The following is a 20,884-nucleotide window of genomic DNA, read 5'->3' as shown; positions in this document are numbered from 1 at the left end:
CGGATCAATCCGAACAAAACTTCGAAGAGATCAACTTCAACTAATTGTCTCATGTTAACTCAAAGACATGAATGCGAACAATATTTTAGCTTTTGCTATCTTCATACTGAATTCTGGTAAGTAACATTTTATTTTCACTTTATTCAATTTAGGACTGTTTTGAGAATATATGTTTTATGCTGGCTATTCGGAACACACAATTTGTTGTTGCGATATATTCTAATGACAATTTCATGTTTAGGTCCATCTCTTGTCAGTCAGTGTCTCTGATGCACAACCTGGTGGTTTTGTTGCTACATATCCTACATTAAAGAGAGATCATTTTAATCATTTACGAATTCGGGTAATTCAATAAAGGACGAATGTTAAAACGTTTAATCGACAACACTTGTATACTTTATATACTACTTCATAAAGATAAATGTGCAGTTTGTATTGCGTTGTACAATATTAAGGTACATGTGTACAGCTATTTAACACAGAAGCACTCCGCGTCCTTCAATATCCGTCGTTGCATCAATAATTATAGTGAATACTATTCCGTGCCTAGAATTAATACTCATGGTAACTATTCATGGAATATTCAATGCCGAGCTAAAGACTGAGTTTCCTTAACATATATAGTGCCTCGATCGGAAATAGTGTGTGTCTCTCTTAGTCGGAATGTGCTGGTACATGGGAACCGCAATTAGCGGAAGCGCACGTATAATATGACAATTATCGCACCAAACGTCAGAGCATTGGTTCACTGACGTAGTCAGCAATGTCTGTGGTACCTGTTTTTATTACATGTCCAAAACAAACCCATGCCGATGCCCATTTTTTATACACACTAAGTCACTCTACAAGTTTCTATGGCAATAGCTCTACCGGGACCGTTACTCGGACATCTAGATCACGATATCTGTCACCAATACAGCTTCAGCGTAGCTCTCGCCAGTTTCTTAGTATCAAAAACTAGTTAGTCATTATTTCGCCTGACCTACGAATCTTCAACTAGAGTGGATAGCCCCCTTCGTGTCTTTTAAACAACGACGTTTATGCTTAAACCTGTGAAACTACATAGCGTTATACACAGAGTGCATGTTGATGGTGTTGGTGTTCAAACCCCTTTACCTCCATCATCCGCCTTGAAGATTATATTGAAATACGAATGCTGAGTCGTAGAAGTCTCAGTAAGTTGTTGTAGTTGTTGTTTAACAACCCATAAGTCGATGATGCAGATGTTGGAAAATCACGTATTGGCCAATACCGCCATGGTGATGTGTTTCTATTAATAACTTATATTGATGTGATAATACATTAATGTTACAGTTATAAGTGCACGTCATCTTTGAAATAGATTTCATTAACAGATATGGTACTTTGTTTTCAATCCACCCTGCTGTTGATGCAGTGGACTGTGGTCGAACGGACCCTAGCAAAATACTTGTGGTATTTTAAGGCGGTGTTTTCTCTGATTTTGATTACTTGTACATTTTGTACTGTTGTTATTATGTAGTGCGTCAGTAGTCAGTTATTTTAAAAAATGATCACTAAATATTGATGACGGAGTACAACCACATAAAAATATAGCCCATCTTTTTAGCTCGTTGCTGCACATGTATTGTAATTGCTTTTTTACTTACAAGTTTTGAACACAAAAGCAATTGCTTTTGCGATAATTATACAGTAACGTACGGTTATAACGAACTTAAAGGGGCAACTAAGGTTAGTTCGTTATAACCGTAGTTCGTTATAAGCATATATACAACAAATATACAGCAAATGGACGGGATCAAAACACATTTCGTTATATCCGTCAGTTACTTATAAGCGTATTCGTCATAAACGTTTTTTACTGTACATTATCTTTAAAAGTCCATTGGCGCGAATATTAATAATATAAATGGAAACATAACATTTGAAATTCTATAAGCCCTTGGAAATCTTTCAAATTAGTCAGACATCTCTTTGTAACGGACTGTATCATGGCGGGTATCACAATTTTAATAGTCGACACTTTATATTAGTTTAATTGTGTTTCTTTTTAATGTTATTGGTAGAGTTAACGTGAGGCTATATAGCATCCAATGTAAATGAGGAACTGCTATAAATTGACTAAAATTTGAAACATGCAAAGTTATGCGGCAAGCAACAACCCCGATGTATTAATTTTGCATTCCTGATGTCAAGGAAGTAGAATGACAGTACAAGGGAGATAACTCTCTGCAAACTACTCACCTCTCCGATTCGACCACCAACACAACCACTACGATTACGATACCAGGTTAAACTTGTTCTATTTGGTGATCGCGGGGTATTATATTATATCTCTGGTTTACCTGATCCAGGCCCAAACACCACGTGCAGGTCATCCCGTCTGATACTGATAACACAACGCCATGCCTCCAATCGTTACACATTTTACCAATAAGCCATACAACTATACTAGAAAAAAACCCGTTCACGTGTGTAATACCGTCGCCTCGTTACACAAGAGTGAGTGAATGAGTTTTACGCCGCATTGAAAAGTATTCTCGTTAAATCACAGCGAATATGCTTAATGTGGGAGGAAAGTCCCTCACTATAAATAATGCAGACATGTGCGACTTTGGTGAAAGCCACGAGCACGGGGACAAGCCAAGAAACAGAACTGGGGCGAACTGGGACTATCACAGGTTCATGGCGTGCCCTATGGATGCAAGCCAGCAGTCACTATATGGCTGAAATATTGCCGATGTGACGGTGAATATTAACTCACTCACTGCAAGCCTGCAGTGCGAATTGCGGCGTTTAAGACGACTAGGCCACCCGTGCCTCCTAAATGAAAAGGAATGTTAATGGCTTTATTCTTGCATGAGAACGTGTTGCTTTCAGCGTCCCCATCGTTATGATTTAGTCATGATAACAGTATTTATATATTAGTTATTATTATCATCATCACCATTAACAGTAAAAACCATGATGGTAATAATTTCAATATTAGTAATAACAACAAGAACAACAATAAAAGACGACAAAGTCCATGATAATAATTCGCATCATTTTCAACAGAGCTGGCTTTCGGGGTAGATGAGTGTTTGATAAATGGAAAATGGAAGCCCTACAAGAGCAGCCAACAAACATGCTGTGGCGGAGTGCTGGAGCGTTATACACAGGGGAAGAAATGCTGCAAAGGTAATGAAGCTAACACTTTCTCTGGAATCATAGGTATGGTGTATAAAAACTGGTCTTGTTATTCATATATGTTTCAAGCGAGTGAGCGATTATTGCTTAACGCCGCATCAGCTATTCGCGGCGTGAATTGTCTATATTCTTACCATATGTAAACAGAAACAGAAGGGATGGTGAAGATATCTTAAATCTCTGCTAAATATCACTTCGAGGGTTACATAGCGAGTTAATTGTTGGCGTTATGCCAACATTATTGTTGATGCAAGACAAACATCTTTGACGTCTTATGGATGACGTCACAATAGTAACTTTGGTTATTTCCGTCAAGCCTGGAAAAAAGACTGGTTATGCCAGCGCCCTCTGTTAGCAGATTGCTTTGTTATCAGTACAGAAACACTGTATTTTCACTACAGCTTATAAAGTGTGGGGCACAAATGTATTCTATGCGCTTGTGTCTTGATTTCACGAAAGCAGTGTCAGAATTCATGTATTTGCCCTCACTCTCGCTCGGGAAACAACAATTGTGACAGTTCTTACGCATTAAGCTCTATGTATTCGACAACCAAACATTGCTGCAAAGGATAAGAGAAACGCGCATGATCCTGTGTAAATAACAGACCAACAGCGACAGCATCGACATGGTGTTTAGCAGTTAAATGTTTAAAGACATTGTTGACATTTAAATTGAAATCATTAATTCATAACAAATATTACGAGTGAGTATGGATTGACGCCGCTTTTAGCAATATTCCCGCAATATCACGGCGGGGGACACCAGTAATGGGCTTCACACATTGTAGCCTACCCATGTCGGGAATCGAGCCCTGGTCTTCGGCGTGACGAGCGAACCCTTAAACTACTTGGCTACCCAACCGCCCCACAATTACGAAAGCGAACATCTTGAAAGTATCGTACCCAGCTGGAAGCTAACGCGATCTATCTACTGGAATGACCGTATTCGGTCCGGGGACCTTTAAAATGGTATTATAAAGATGCAGTTAAATATATTTGAGATTTTAAATATAAATCTTCATAATGTTTACACTGTATTTAGTAAAATAGACCCATATAGTTTTGTTGCCTATAAATAAACACATGTTTAATATATTGACATAACAGTAGGTGATGACGTCACAGTATCTAATAGTTGAGGTGAAATGTTGTTACGTCGCGTTCAAGATTATTGCACTTATATAGCGACTCGCATGCACTTTAACATGAATACCAAACTCAGACACATCATACTGATATACAGTCCTTGTGTTAGACCCCTAATGCCTAGCGCCAGGCAGGGTAACAACCAGTACCATCTTGTTATGGCTTTTGGTATGACGCAACCGGGGATCGAACCTCCGACCTTCCGCTTTCCAGCTCGACCATTATACCACGGAGGCGGTCACCGTATATCAACTGTCACTAACGTCACATGCACACTGTTAGCTCCTCGAAATTTAATCAGTTATGAGTTAATTGTTGGTGATAGTGGCGTTATTACCCTTACGTCAACAAACTGCTTTTACGAAACTTGTATTACGATGCATATGCAGTAAAACCTCGTTGAGTCTAACTTGGATGTGTCGAATTCCCGGTTGTCTCGAATTCATTTGGGAGTCTCAAGTATTCGAATTAAGCATAATGTTTTCCTGATGTTTCGAACCCCGGGTAACTCGAACATTTGTTCGAGACAACGGGGTTCGATTGTATTTCCTTCGCCGTCGCTCGGAAAATACAAAACGTCTGACGTTTTTTTGTGTGTGTAAAGTCACACTTATACATACAGAGTGTGTATATCGTACTGATTTAGGTAACGGGTGTTGGTGTATTCAAGTGAAGAAGTAGTGTTCTAAATTGGGCCGCGAGGGAACTCAGGGTCAGGGTGCCGTTGTACAAAACCTTAGCGCTGCCACTGTCGTAAGTCTATGTTAAGGTATGGGAGTGACGATCACCTTAGCGTTACGACTGTCGTAAGTCTATGTTAAGGTATGGGAGTGACGATCGCCTTAGCGTTACGACTGTCGTAAGTCTATTTTAAGGTATGGGAGTGACGATCACCTTAGCGTTACGACTGTCGTAAGTCTATGTTAAGGTGTGGGAGTTACGACCACCTTAGTGCTACGACTGTCGTAAGTCATGTTAAGGTATGGGAGTTACGATCACCTTAGCGCTACGACTGTCGTAAGTCATGTTAAGGTATGGGAGTTACGATCACCTTAGCGTTACGACTGTCGTAAGTCTATGTTAAGGTATGGGAGTTACGATCACCTTAGCGTTACGACTGTCGTAAGCATATGTTAAGGTATTGGGAGTGACCCTCACCTTAGCGTTACGACTGTCGTAAGTCTATGTTAAGGTATGGGAGTTACGATCACCTTAGCGCTGCCACTGTCCTAAGTCTATGTTAAGGTATGGGTGTTACGATCACCTTAGCGCAAAGATCGCTTTGTACAACGGCACCCTGAACTGTTCCCCAGTACACGATACATCTCGTCGGGTTGTGTTAGATTGACTCGGGTGTTCAGACTGTGACTTGACTGGTTGCATTGTATCGTGTATCAATGGCGTGAATTGTCCCTCTCTGGCTTGCCTGCCCCAAACTCGATTTTGTATTCTCTTCTTAAACCTCGTCACGCCAGATATAAACAACAAACATACAATGTGGCTTCCTCTGTGTCACTTGCCGAGGCATTTACTGCACTAGCCTTGGGTAGTCGAAAACCCCTGAAACTAGCGAGCACTAGCAGATGCTCCAGTCATAAAATCCCTACGCGGTTCATCCTCCGGGTGGCTGAAGTTTAGGGGGAGGTCGTCTGGCTGAATCATGCAGATGCCAACACAACCTTGGCTCACGTGCATGGACACGATTTAATATTGTTGATTATTATATGCTGTCAAAACTGTGTAACCATCAACTCGTCATTCGTGTGCAAGGGATTTTCTACAATCCCCAAGTCCATTCCTATGCCTGAGGGTTAAGGGCAGGGCGGCAGCACGTATACCCCACTCGTGCTTGTCGTGACAGCCGGTGGAACCGGAGTTTTGGGCATTGTAACCAGACGGGGTTGATCTTTTCTCATGCTCTCAGCCATTGGTTTGCCTGACCCCAGCCTCGATTATCCAGTGTATTATAGCAATGTCTATTCTCATGCGTTATCATAATATAATGGAAATATAATAGGCTGGATAGTCGAGTATGGCTTAGTTAAGGGCCCATGTGATATAGACAGACTGTTGCGGACTATTATTACGGCATGAATGCGCAAATATCGGTTTTATAGCCTTATACCCAGCAACAACTCAAATAGCTTAAAAGGGATGTTGGAGAAACGAGACATATTTTTCATATGCCACGACTTATTTACAGTACAGTTCATAACCTGGTACACCGCCGTCCTGCTCCAGTTGGACCGGGTAAGAATAGGTCCTCACAAGACGTGATTGGATTGGGTGGTCAAGCTTGGTGACTTATACGTCACCCTATCCCATGCGTGCATCGATGCTCACGATGTCAGTCACTGATTGTCTGGTGCCGCCGCCGTCATATAGTTGGAATATTGCCGAGTGCGGCCTTTAATAACAAAACCCAACCAATAATCCAGTTGGACTCTGCGATTAATACTAAGATATTCCTACGCTGACTGTCGCCATGGAAACAATGCGCATGTATTTGAAAGGACCGCATCTGTCTGACGTAGTGTAACGTCGGACCCCGTCACCGCTGTCGATGCGCACGTGGTTATTGTTGTTACGGCGGTAGCGATATGGACTATGATTATAATGTCACAATAACTCCCTTAGGCAACAAGACTTCCTACAGTCGTTACGCTAAGATTGCCTTGTAGAATTTGTAGAATCCCTGTGTTGATTACATGCGTTGAATGCAGCTGACGTCAAATAGCGTGGGCATACTATCTCACAAACATATCGTCCTAACCTGTACAGGTTTACACAATTCATCTTATCTCTTAAGTACGTTTGGCGTGTTTTTCCTATCTGTATTTCCCTGTAGTTTCGTACGTGGGAGTGCTTCACTGTTATTTGAATATCTTAACTGCTATTATATTGTCGAAATCATTCGAACCACAACCGCCCAAGTACACATACCCCTTGACCTGCTGACCTGCCACACAAACACACCCCTGTGCTGTCTGCATGTACGCGGATGTATTTACACAGATATGATTCTCACGTGACCTAGCTTTCGCGACGTCATTCAGTATCATGATTTTGCGCAAGTATTTTTTAACAACTTGGGAATCCCCACACCGATTGTGCGTATAGATGTACTCAAGGTGAAATAGTGTATGGATACTAAGATTGTATTTCCCTCTATTTAATGACTTCAAATCAAAGAAGCAAGCAGTTAAGACAATGTGGTCACGATGGGGTTGTATGGTGGTGCTGATGGTGGCGGTTTGTGTTGTAGAGACAGGTAGAGTCTACTACGAAAACCATGGGCTGTGTTGTGAAGACAAGATGTACGAAAGGTACGATGAGAATGGGGTGGAGTATGGATGCTGCGGTAACACGAAAATCCCCATGGAGAGGACAGTCTGCTGCGGGGGTGTCAGCCATCCTAGACACCCAGGTGAGTTATAGAGACTTCTTTAACGTGAAATTGTATTAAAACATAATTTAAACTCTCACCAACATCAGAGAATAGTCAAATCCCCAAAATGACGACAAGTATCACAAAAATCCAGATTTCTTTTCAAATATATATCCCAAAGAAACTTAAAGGTTCCCAGAACGACTGACATACTATTGTCTTCACTAGATTTATGAAATATTCCAAAAATAGGCACGGCCCAACAATTTTGCTTCGTTCAAATTGTTCCATTGTATGTGAAGAAGTCCATAGGAACTTGACGTCATATGACTGCAAATAATGCAAGACGACGTCATCCACCGAATATGGCGTCACAGGCGATTTAAGTGACTGAGGAAAAGAGTGAGTGAGTGAGTTGGGTTAAACGCCGCCTTTAACAGTATTCCAGTTATATCGCAGCGTGTCAGCTTTATGCGGGAGGAATGCCCGAAGTGATGCAGGTCTGAGACGTTTACCACTTCTGTGAAACCCACGAGCACGGGTATGGTGCTGACAAACCTAGAAAAATAATCGGGGCGAACCGGGATTCGAACCCCCAATCATTGGTTTCTTGCGTGCGCAAGGGACGAAACTCTGCACGTTGGCTGTTAAAAAACCTTCATGTTATAAGAGACAAAATCGGCTATTACTAGTTTTGGTGGATAAATGTTTCTACTGGACTTGCCTCGGGAACTATTGCCCTATTGTTATTATCCAAACAGCATTTTGAAAGAAAATCGTATTTGAGTTCCAACGCTGTTCCAGATATGGGTTGTTGCGGCAAGCAGTACATCAACCTAACGTCGCAGATGTGTTGTCAAAATGAAGATAACCCTGCACTGGTCAGCAAACACGTTCGCGGCCCGAACTACACGTGCTGTGGTCACCTTGTTGTCGACCTGTCCAATCAGAACTGCCGCTGGAACATCTCCGGCAACACACGCAATCCGATAGCAGTCAACAGACTGGACGAGATCTGTGATGGCAAGATCATCTCACGCCGTGAGAAGTCCTGCTGTGATGGTGAGTGAGGAAATGTAACATCGCACTATCACAGTAGACCAACGCCTAGTCTCTGAAAATACTTAATGTTGATAGAAACAAATAACTCCATTTAAACTGAAAAGGAACTCTGATGAGATGTAAGAAAAATCTAGACTTGCTTCATCTAGGGTTTTTGCATTACAGAAAGGGCTGGGTGGAAGGGAAAATAATATGGTTCAGGGTCTGTGAGGCATATAACTGAGAATAGAGAGACGTTCCACACCCATAGTAGTATCTTCTGACAATTTACACATTCATGTGAAAGGTTGCATCCCTTAGTCGTGAAGATGATCTTGGGTTCAAATCACAGATTAGCACTGATTATGATTCCTTATTTGTCATACCGGTTCATGGGTTTCATTCAGGTAACAGTCGTTAAAGTAACTGAAGTAATGTTCAACTTACTCACTCACTCACACATATACGTTAGATGTACTTCTATGGCTGCAGACTGCTAACCCAGAAATGTAATGGACTTTATATCTAGTTCAGATATTATATGAGAGTTACCGTGACTGTATATGTCCAAAAGTATAATCAGAAGCACTTCTAGCCTTGCAGTTAGTTTTCAGACAAGCTGCTTGCGTCTATGTATCATAGTCTGGCTAAGTTGTGTAGACAAGACCTATGATCTCCCTCAATAAGAGTAGATATATTTCATTATATTTAGGATTCCTTCGAGATTTTGCCAACACAGCTGGATACAAAACCAAATTTCTCCCACAATCTGAATATAAAATGTTCTTAAAGGCACAGAACAAGATTTGCAAATGAATAAGTTTTTTCTGCTTATGAACAGGTTACATAAACACAGGCACTTAATTACCTGAATCTTGATTTCAGACAAAATCTATGATCAACCGTACCTGGACCCTGAAGACATGTCCCAAAGAAACCCTACGGTGGAATGTTGTGGCACAGTTGGGTACAATAACCAGAGACAAGTCTGCTGTTCCCAGTATCCTGGGGCCGAGGTTGTCATTCCTGCTGATGACCACTTGCAGTGCTGTGTGGGTAGTGAGACAGGTAGGTTGATTGATCAACTGTACTTCCCACCAGGATAGACTTTCCTGTTTCTACTTACATCAGCCTGGACTGTGTGAGCTGTCTAATACTGGTTGGGTTGTTTTCAGGGTATTATAACACCACGGCAGAGCTATGCTGTGCTGGCAGCACCTGGACCAGATCTAGCAGCCATGACACATGCTGTGGGACACACAGGATAGATGGGCACAGCCAGGGATGCTGTGCTGGACACCCCTACAAGAAGGACACTCACTTCTGCTGTGATGGTATGTGGCCTTATACACTGTCATCGTTACTGTATGGTTTCTGAGAGATTAAAGATGTGTTTCCTGACATGCTGTCATGCTGTTCACAATATCAAAGCATCAGGTGTAATCAAACTGGTGTCTCTGTCATGTGAAGAGAGTGCAAACTAACCTGGAGGGTCCGATCTGTATGTATACTAGTCACATAAAGAAACTGTGCACGGAGAAAATATAGATATAAGGGCACACCGTCCATATATGAAATATAGGTTTGAACACAGCAATTATTGGAGACATTCAAAAGCTCATGCACGTGCCATGCGATATGACGTCATTGATGGGGGCCTATGGACGTGCAATGTGTTACTGCACGTGCATCCTGTGCAGCTGTACACAGCATGTGCAACTCAAAATTCGCTGTCACTTTGGAAAGCATGATCTCTGGTCATTCAAAAATTCAAAACTTCTCAGGCGCAGACACAAGCATATCACAAGCAAATCATGCCAAGATTGACAGCTGCACAACGTCATGAAGCCATTGGAATGATCCGAGCGGGAATGAGGCAACAACAGGTGGCAACACATTTCCAATGCCACCATAACACGATATCAGCATTGGTGAGGCGTTATCAGAACACAAATGACGTTGCCGACCACCCACGTTCAGGACGTCCCCGAGTAACGACGCCAAGACAGGACAGATGGATTCGAGTGACACATCTCCGACACAGGTTCCAAACGGCAGTAACGACGTCCCAGACAATTCCTGGACTGCGCCGTATCCATCTCAACACTGTCAGGAATCGCCTACGTCAGTACGGGATTCGACCACGACGCCCTGCCATACCTCCCATCCTGACACACCGTCATCGAGTCAACCATCTAAGATGGTGTCGAAATCATGTTCGCCAACCTCGAATATGGTGGAGAAATGTTGTCTTTACAGATGAATCGAGGTTCAACATTTCCCACAGTGACTGGCGCCAACGTGTCTACCGGCGTTTGGGAGAACGTTATGCACACAACTGTATTGTGGAGAGGAATCGTTTTGGAGGTGGCTCTGTGATGATTTGGGGTGGGATAACAGCACGGCACCGAACCCCTTCGGTGGTTGTTCAGGGCAATCTCACCGGTGTTGGCTACAGAGATCAGAATCTGAGGCCTGTGGTCATTCCTTTCCTGCAACGTAATGGCCCGGGATTGACATTTCAACAGGACAACGCTTGTCCTCACACGGCTAGGGTCGCAATGGATTTCCTTCACCATAACAATGTCATGTTACTGCCATGGCCTGCAATTTCTCCAGATCTCTCCCCAATAGAGCATGTGTGGGATGAAATGGAGCGCCGTCTGCGTCGTCTTCCACATCCTCCAGATAACGTCCGTGACTTGGCACAGGATTTGAGGAGGATATGGCAGGCCATTCCCCAGGCCTTCCATGCCCATTTGGTGGACTCCATGCATCACCGATGCACTGCTGTGATTCAAGCACAGGGTGGTCATACCCGTTATTGACTTTGTGACTTTGTCGTTTGACCCCCTACTCCATTTTGATCTTCTGACGTCATCGTAACAGATGTTGTTCAGGTCCCGTTGACATTTTCTTATGGTCCGATCATTCAGCTGCTACAGCGTCTGCATCATTTTGTTCTTGCTGTGTTGTATTTCATTCCAGAATATATTTTCTCCGTGCACAGTTTCTTTATGTGGCTAGTATACTTTGGAATCATTGTCTACAATGGTACCAGGTGTTTCTGCAACTTACAGCACCCGGCATGTGCGAATGTCTAGGTCAACTAGGTTCTTCAATTGTGCTGACAACTGTGATTTCAAGTAATTTTGAGAGCTGTATCCAGAGTTCAAAATAATTATCTGTTTAGGTGAAATATACAATTATTTGTATCTTAAAAAAAATAAAACTTTTTTCACTAATAATGCCATGCAGTTGTTGGCAGTTGTGATGCGGTTGAGATGTTTGATTACCTGTTCATTGTAGGTTCCCCATCGAGGGTACTGAAGGCACTGAAGGAAGGCAGTACATGTTGTGGGGGAGCGAGGCTGGCGCCAAGCAAGATGTGCTGCCAAAACACACAGGTGGAGACCAAGGAAGGTCATGACGCTTGCTGTCTAAGCTATTACTCAAGACAGTTTGCCACATACAACAGCTCGGAAAAGGTTTGTATCGTTTGGTGGAATTATGTTTATTATTTGATCAGACCAAGAAAAATTGTCTGGGCTAAACCTAGTTATTGTGAAGATATGATTCAAAGAAACTTAGTTATTGTGAAGATATGAGCCAAAGAAACCTAGTTATTGGGAGATATGATCCAAAGAAACCTAGTTATTGTGAGATATGATCCAAAGAAACCTAGTTATTGTGAGATATGAGCCAAAGAAACCTAGTTATTGTGAGATATGATCCAAAGAAACCTAGTTATTGGGAGATATGAGCCAAAGAAACCTAGTTATTGTGAGATATGAGCCAAAGAAACCTAGTTATTGTGAGATATGAGCCAAAGAAACCTAGTTATTGTGAGATATGAGCCAAAGAAACCTAGTTATTGTGAGATATGAGCCAAAGAAACCTAGTTATTGTGAGATATGAGCCAAAGAAACCTAGTTATTGTGAGATATGATCCAAAGAAACCTAGTTATTGTGAGATATGAGCCAAAGAAACCTAGTTATTGTGAGATATGATCCAAAGAAACCTAGTTATTGTGAGATATGATCCAAAGAAACCTAGTTATTGTGAGATATGAGCCAAAGAAACCTAGTTATTGTGAGATATGAGCCAAAGAAACCTAGTTATTGTGAGATATGAGCCAAAGAAACCTAGTTATTGTGAGATATGATCCAAAGAAACCTAGTTATTGTGAGATATGATCCAAAGAAACCTAGTTATTGTGAGATATGAGCCAAAGAAACCTAGTTATTGTGAGATATGAGCCAAAGAAACCTAGTTATTGTGAGATATGAGCCAAAGAAACCTAGTTATTGTGAGATATGATCCAAAGAAACCTAGTTATTGTGAGCTATGAGCCAAAGAAACCTAGTTATTGTGAGATATGAGCCAAAGAAACCTAGTTATTGTGAGATATGATCCAAAGAAACCTAGTTATTGTGAGATATGAGCCAAAGAAACCTAGTTATTGTGAGATATGAGCCAAAGAAACCTAGTTATTGTGAGATATGATCCAAAGAAACCTAGTTATTGTGAGATATGATCCAAAGAAACCTAGTTATTGTGAGATATGATCCAAAGAAACCTAGTTATTGTGAGATATGAGCCAAAGAAACCTAGTTATTGTGAGATATGAGCCAAAGAAACCTAGTTATTGTGAGATATGAGCCAAAGAAACCTAGTTATTGTGAGATATGAGCCAAAGAAACCTAGTTATTGTGAGATATGAGCCAAAGAAACCTAGTTATTGTGAGATATGATCCAAAGAAACCTAGTTATTGTGAGATATGATCCAAAGAAACCTAGTTATTGTGAGATATGATCCAAAGAAACCTAGTTATTGTGAGATATGAGCCAAAGAAACCTAGTTATTGTGAGATATGAGCCAAAGAAACCTAGTTATTGTGAGATATGATCCAAAGAAACCTAGTTATTGTGAGATATGATCCAAAGAAACCTAGTTATTGTGAGATATGAGCCAAAGAAACCTAGTTATTGTGAGATATGAGCCAAAGAAACCTAGTTATTGTGAGATATGATCCAAAGAAACCTAGTTATTGTGAGATATGAGCCAAAGAAACCTAGTTATTGTGAGATATGAGCCAAAGAAACCTAGTTATTGTGAGATATGAGCCAAAGAAACCTAGTTATTGTGAGATATGATCCAAAGAAACCTAGTTATTGTGAGATATGATCCAAAGAAACCTAGTTATTGTGAGATATGATCCAAAGAAACCTAGTTATTGTGAGATATGAGCCAAAGAAACCTAGTTATTGTGAGATATGAGCCAAAGAAACCTAGTTATTGTGAGATATGAGCCAAAGAAACCTAGTTATTGTGAGATATGAGCCAAAGAAACCTAGTTATTGTGAGATATGAGCCAAAGAAACCTAGTTATTGTGAGATATGAGCCAAAGAAACCTAGTTATTGTGAGATACACTCCAGGTTGAAGTACCAGTACGTTGCAACATGATTGTTTATGTAGGAGTGCGTTGAAGGGGAAGTCCAGACAATCATGAAACTTGATGACCGGTACTGTGGCCATGTCCCATACAGTGACAATAAAGCTGTGTGCTGCAACGGTCAAGTCCACTACTTTCCTCCCGGAGACACTCTCGGCTGCTGCCGGCGCTGGGATCTGAAGCAGACAGTCTACAGTGAGACCACCCAGATGTGCTGCCAGGGTCACGTCCACAATGAGTCAGCCAATGATGCAGAGTGAGTAGATTATACTAAACAGCAGGGATGGTAATCATGGCCCAGTTAAAAGTGAAAGGTTGAGGTGAGGTGAAGTGAGATTTACCTGGGATTTAACATTGCATCCAAGATTATTGCACTTATATAGCGATGTGCATGCATGTGTGTGTGTATACTAGACCGGACTGATGCCTATTTTATAGTGCTAGCCTACTGAGATACCATGCTGCAGTTTAACATGAATACCCCATTCAGACACAGTATACTGATTCCGAGCCAACAAGTCCTTGTTTCAGCCCCTAAATGCCTAGCGCCAGACAGGGTAATAAGTACCATCTTTTAACGTCTTTTGATATGCCGTGGAATGAACGGACCTTTCGCACTTTTGGCGGCCTCTGTACCACTAGACTGCGGAGGTGGCCGTGAAAGGGTGAACAGATGCTGCAGCTGATGGTGTGTGTTTGGAGACATGACCAGGAACACCATACATTCATTATTGTCTTACACCAGTGTGGTTGTACAACCTTCCTTGAAAATATACCTTATGTCAGTGTAGTATGGTTAGAGTTACCTGCCCTTGTCATGTTCAAAATTTCAAAAAAGAGACACAAGGAACAAGAGACTTATTTTCGGAAGCTTAAAGTATTTAAGGAAAGATAACTTTCAAGCACAGCCCCTACCTGACTGAGTGAATGAGTTGGAAATAAGTTTAACCCAGCCCCACCATATGAAAGCCAAGTGTGTATAGTGATTTGATACTCATCATCCCACATCACCTGCTAAACAGCACTGTCAGGCTCTGATACATAATTAGGATGCTTCATCTTCTGCAGATGCTGTGGGGCTAGGTCTTACCCTAAACATTCACACCAAAACCCCTGTCATGAGAAGTGTGGAGGCTCCTACTACAATGCTGATGTCACTGTGTGTTGTGGCAATAAGCAGTTCTTGATGGAAGAGCATGGAGACGATTGCTGTGGAAACTCCCCCTACTTCAGCATGGTCAGCTATTGCTGTGGTAAGGAGCTTTACAACCCCAAGAAGAAATCCTGCTGTGGGGGATATGCAGTTGTTTCCCGACGAGGCCGCAGAAGACAGCGATGTTGTAAAAACACAATGGTGTATTTTCGCAAAGATGGACGATGCAAATCCAATGGAATCGTTGAGTGGAAAAAGGATATACATCCAATGGAAAATTTATGTAGATGGAAGACATGGAAAAATCTGAATGGGATTGAGGTGAAAGAGTGCTTCCAAACATTTGGTAAGGGAATTTGCTAATACCAATAATACTAGAACTGCCTGAAATATATACCTGCTCAATACTTAGCATTTGATACCCTCAGAGGTATATGGTTGTCCAGTGTGCGTTATGGGTGGTCCAGGGGTGGTCCATTGACCAGAACAGGTCAAATTAGATATTTCATAATGCCCACCAGTAAGATTCCATATTTGAGTGACTGTAGGCTACTTTACGTCAGTTGACAACAGGCATGTAGCACAGATGCTGCATCTTCCCGAGGCAAGTGAGTTAACTGACTATAAAAGTCCAGTTTCAACCCTTGCTGAACTAGGCTGGTATTATGGAGTTACAATTTGGCTGGACTAACGAGTCGATGCATAGTCCAATCAAAATCGCTGAATGAAATCGAAATCCGGTTCGTAAACTGTCATGCATATTTCAGTCGATTGCAGGATTTGCAGAGCATGTGCACCACTGACTCGTCAACAGATAGTTTCTAAATCATTTCATGTTTTTAATCAAGGTGCTAACATGATTTGATGCACTTTGTAAGACTTGTTTTATCACAATAGAGATCTTGATTGTCGATCAGATCATCTTGGCTGGGTGCCGCCATTTTGTTTGAAGCAAAGGTAAGTGATACGAGAGGTGGAATCTGATTGGTCCATAGGAGAGGCATGGAAGGGACATAACTCTTAATAGCCACTGGTGGCACTTCGATCAAGCCCAGGAATTCCAGCCTAGTTCACCAAGTGTGGAAACTGGACTTTAAAGACAGTTAACTCTCTTGCCTAGGGAAGATGAGATGCAGAGGATGAAGGTATAGACAGTAGAACCCCTCTGAACCACATGGGGAACCAGTGGCCAGCAAACACTGCCATACTGCGATAATGCCCTACGGCCAAATAGAACTCATGTGAAGAACAATATACCTGTAGAACTGATTCCCATGAAATTAATCTCTTTCAGCAATCCGGTGCACCATCAAGCACTTCCTGAAAGAAAAAGAGGAACTAAGCATTATGATGAAATGCCGGAACCTGAAGCGCCGATACCTCAGGGAGAAATACCACGATTCATTCCTGACTCCTGGCAAGAACCAACTGACTGTCCGCATGATGCTATCCACCAAGAAGAAGGTCCGGTGCAACAGACAGCGACTGAAAAACAGGAGGGTGATCATCTTTCTGGATAAGGAACCTATCAAGAAGAGAAGTCATTTTGACCTGAGAATCTCTGAGAAAGATTCATTCCGTGTTGTTGCAGACACAAAACATATACGTGATCACTTGGATGGAACTAGCTCACAGAAATACTGCAAAGAATTATCTAAAATTTTGAGCAATGAGCATGATGAGGATCTGTATCAATAGATGGTGTATGCTGACCCCCATTTCACCAAAGTGGCGGATGTAGGATTGTAAAACATGAGGGGTGGGGGTGGTCATGGGTGGCACAAGTCACAAAGTGAACTGGAGCACCTGATAGAAGACATACTCAATTGACACATCAGGTATCTGGGGGGTCACCCAGTGGATGGTTACTAGGACCAAACAAGAATATCCACCATTCCTTGTAGCATTCATTTACTTCCCAGCTAAAGCATTTGGCATGCTCCTGTGATGGCCGGTCACTTGGCCGGACTAGTTGATACAGCCCTGCATAGCCGAAGTACAGTGTAGACATGTGGGGGTAGGATGTAAGTGGGCATCTGTATAGACTAAATGTATCATTGTAAATGTGTGTGTGTGTGTGTGTGTGTGTGTGTGTGTGTGTGCGTGTGTGTGTGTGTGCGTGTCTGTGTGTGTGTGTGTGTGTGTCTGTGTCTGTGTGTCTGTGTGTGTGTGTGTGTCATTACATCTATGTATGAATGTATCATTGTGTCCATCGGAATGTTGTATATACATTCACACATAGTTGAGTCGAATGTACAATCTTATTGGTGTAAATGTCCCACTGCATACCAAAGTCATGCCCCTGTTTATAATAGTTTTTTTTAATGTTTTAACAGTTTCTATTGTGTCTTAGAAGCCTGGTAATACACTCCCAGTATACCCACCTGCCAAACCTTATACCTAACACAGTGAATGTACAATCTTTCCTATAAGCTCCACCTGCTTGTGTGCAGCTAGCTCGTGATGGAGTCAGTGATACAGTCACTGTACTTAGTCACTTCCATGTCCAAAAATAGGCCACAACAAATTCAGCCTTTATTTTATAGCTATTATCTTGTTTCAACAAAGGGAGGGATCCGAGTCTTTCCTCAAAAGATGTTGTTTTGTAGATGCATATGTCATTTGAGCTTTACAAATTTACCTCCACCTTTATCTTTTTACCTTGTATAAAAAAACAGCTGCCAACATAACAAGTGAGAAATATTGATCACTGGAAACAAAAACAGAATATCAGCCATATAGGGGCATGCAAGAAACCAACATTGAATAACTTACAGGAAACAATGAAGCACCTAAAACAGCTAGACCTGAATGGAAAGTGGGTGCAAGACCCAAGACCATAATCCCCGTTTTTAGGCATTACCAGGTGTGTGTTGGTAACTGTGAACCAAAATACCTTCTAAAAACGACAAACAAGTTTCTCAAAATTACAAAGTGTATGAACATTGATGATTATTTATGAGTTTTGTTTGTTCGCTGTTTGACACTGCCCTCAGCAACATTACAGTTATATGATGCAGTCTATTAGTAATCGAGTTTGATATATGCATTTAATTTATTGTAGTTGATCATCTCCTACAGAACAGGGCCTTCATTCTTCCACCAGCTGTACTTGTCACTCAAGTGCCTAGTCATGTTCATTATCCATCTTAAGGAGGGCAGTTTGACAATGCAGTATATTTATTGCACATTACTAGAGTATTGAAGTAGAACTGCAGACACTCCTCATGCTGCTATAGGAGGAATGCTTGCAGATTAGTAAACTAAAGTTGGTGTGTATGTTAGTGTTGACATGTTCAGGCTGGACTTTTTAAAGAGTGGTTCACTCACTTCCCATAACGTAAATTAAATTAAAAATATTAATCCTTGTGAATAGCCTACCTCTGTTACATCACTACCTTAAATCACATATTTTGGCAGTCTTCACTCTATAAAATCTTCAGCTTTTCAACACAAGTCCTTTTCTCCATTAATAATCCATAGGTACATGTAGTTCTAGTATCTTGCTTCCTGTATTTCCTATGCACTTGTTTCCAAAATCTAAATCATAGAATCCGATTGTTGGGAAGGTGGGTGGGTAATAGTGATAATGCCTCTGATGTAATAGTGGTAGTATTCTTTGAAATATTAACAATGATAATTATTGTTTGATAATGCTTGTGAATACCCTACTTCTATGACATCATTGCCAGAGTATACTAGAGACTGGTGGATTCTGACATCTAGTAATACCCTGGATAGTTGACAATCTGTTAAAATTGAGAGACAATAAAACTCACAAATCATTCTTAATTTGGGTTTTTGTCGCAACCTTCACTATTGGACTTCCTGATAGTGCCTAAAACCAACTCAATATTGATGTTATTTTAACGCAAGAATAGGTAAACAATAAACCTTATTACCTTATAAACCCTAATTATCATTATTCCCGCGACTTATGCGTGTGTTACTGGCAACATGTTCTGATAACCGATAATCTTTCTAAGGAAATGTTAAAAGCTATTTTATTTTCCCAAACCCTCCCAACACGACTTCTCACCAAATAATCTGTAAGCCAATAGAAAAAGTCTGGCCTTGTCATGCTCATAAAGGTTGATATTGAGAGTAACTATTTATTTCTCACATTACGTCATCATTGCATTTACTTTTCCCTGTATGTATTTATTATGTGAATATTATGTGAAAGGTCACATGATCTCAAAAATCCATGAACATTTTGAAGGATAAAATGTCATTATTTTATAATAAAATTTGAAAAAAAGTGTTTTATGTCTCTTTAGTGTTTGAATGAGGGGTGTCCTGCCTCCAGCAGTAGGCGACACATTAATATCAAGTGGGAGTGAGTTGGGTTTAACGCACACTTCGAACAGTATTCCAGTCTTTTAACCACGTGTCAGCTTAATGTGGGAGGAAAGCACAAAGTAATGCAGGTCTCGGACATTTACCACTTTGGTGAAACCCACAAGTAACAGGTATGGTGCTGACAAACCCAGGAACTTTATCGGGGTGAACCGGGATTTGAACCCAAAATCATAGGCTTCTAGAGCGCCCAAGATATTGAGGCCCCTGAGACAATTATGCCACCCATGCCCCAATTAATATCAAGAATGGACTTCACCTCAGTGCGGGGAAACTAGCCTGCGCTTAGTGGTGAAGCTGCATCAGGCTACAAAATTCACTCTATTTATCCTTAGATGATTGTTGCTGTGGGGTGCCTTAGTGGAGAAGGTAATTCCTGTGGTGGTGGGGTGCCTTAGTGGAGAAGGTAATTCCTATGGATGTGGTGGGTGCCTTAATGGAGAAGGTAATTCCTGTGGTGGTGGGTTTCTTAGTGGAGAAGGTAATTCATGTGGTTGCGGGGTGCCTGAATGGAGAAGGTAATTCCTGTGGTGGTGGTGGGTGCCTTAGTGGAGAAGGGAAGTTCCTGTGGTGGTTGGGTGCCTGAAAGGAGAAGGTAATTCCTGTGGTTGTGGTGGGTGTTTTAGTGAAGAAGGTATTTCCAGTGGTAGTGGTGGGTACCTTAGTGGAGAAGGTAATTCCTGTGGTGGTGGTGAGTGCCTTAGTGGAGAAGGTAATTCCTGGGGTGGTGGTGGGTGCCTTAGTGGAGAAGGTAATTCCTGTGGTGGTGGTGGGTGCCTTAGTGGAGAAGGTAGTTCCTGTGGTGGTGGGGTGTCTTAGTGGAGAAGGTAATACCTGTGGTTGTGGTGGGTTTCTTAGTGGAGAGGGTAATTCATGTGGTTGTGGGGTGCCTTAGTGGAGAAGGTAATTCCTGTGGTGGTGGGGTGCCTTAGTGGAGAAGGTAATTCCTATGGATGTGGTGGGTGTCTTAGTGGAGAAGGTAATTTCTGTGGTTGTGATGGGTTTCTTAGTGGAGAAGGTAATTCCTGTGGTTGTGGGGTGCCTTAGTGGAAAAGGTAATTCCTGTGGTGGTGGGGTGCCTTAGTGGAGAATGTAATTCCTGTGGTGGTGGGGTGCCTTAGCGGAGAAGGCAATTCCTGTGGTGGTGGGGTGACTTAGTGGAGAAGGTAA

At 41.7% G+C, this 20,884-nt stretch overlaps 1 protein-coding gene across 1 annotated transcript; it reads left to right on the top strand.

Annotated features, from left to right (window-relative positions):
- The first annotated feature begins 21 nt into the window (after positions 1 to 21).
- LOC124124407 (proprotein convertase subtilisin/kexin type 5-like) lies at positions 22 to 19,605 on the top strand. The gene is made up of 10 exons (XM_046487560.2): positions 22 to 116; positions 3,037 to 3,159; positions 7,580 to 7,741; positions 8,507 to 8,764; positions 9,629 to 9,811; positions 9,919 to 10,077; positions 12,053 to 12,231; positions 14,226 to 14,458; positions 15,271 to 15,701; positions 16,650 to 19,605. Exons 1-10 carry the CDS (start codon positions 68 to 70, stop codon positions 17,051 to 17,053), a joined length of 2,181 nt encoding a protein of 726 aa, XP_046343516.1. The 5' UTR covers positions 22 to 67; the 3' UTR covers positions 17,054 to 19,605.
- Positions 19,606 to 20,884: the final 1,279 nt, after the last annotated feature.

Source organism: Haliotis rufescens, unplaced genomic scaffold, assembly GCF_023055435.1.
Source record: "Haliotis rufescens isolate VD_foot unplaced genomic scaffold, xgHalRufe1.0.p SCAF_3, whole genome shotgun sequence".
Taxonomy (NCBI): domain Eukaryota; kingdom Metazoa; phylum Mollusca; class Gastropoda; order Lepetellida; family Haliotidae; genus Haliotis; species Haliotis rufescens.
Note: the sequence above shows the minus strand (reverse complement) of the source record. Positions and strands in the feature narration are given on the sequence as shown.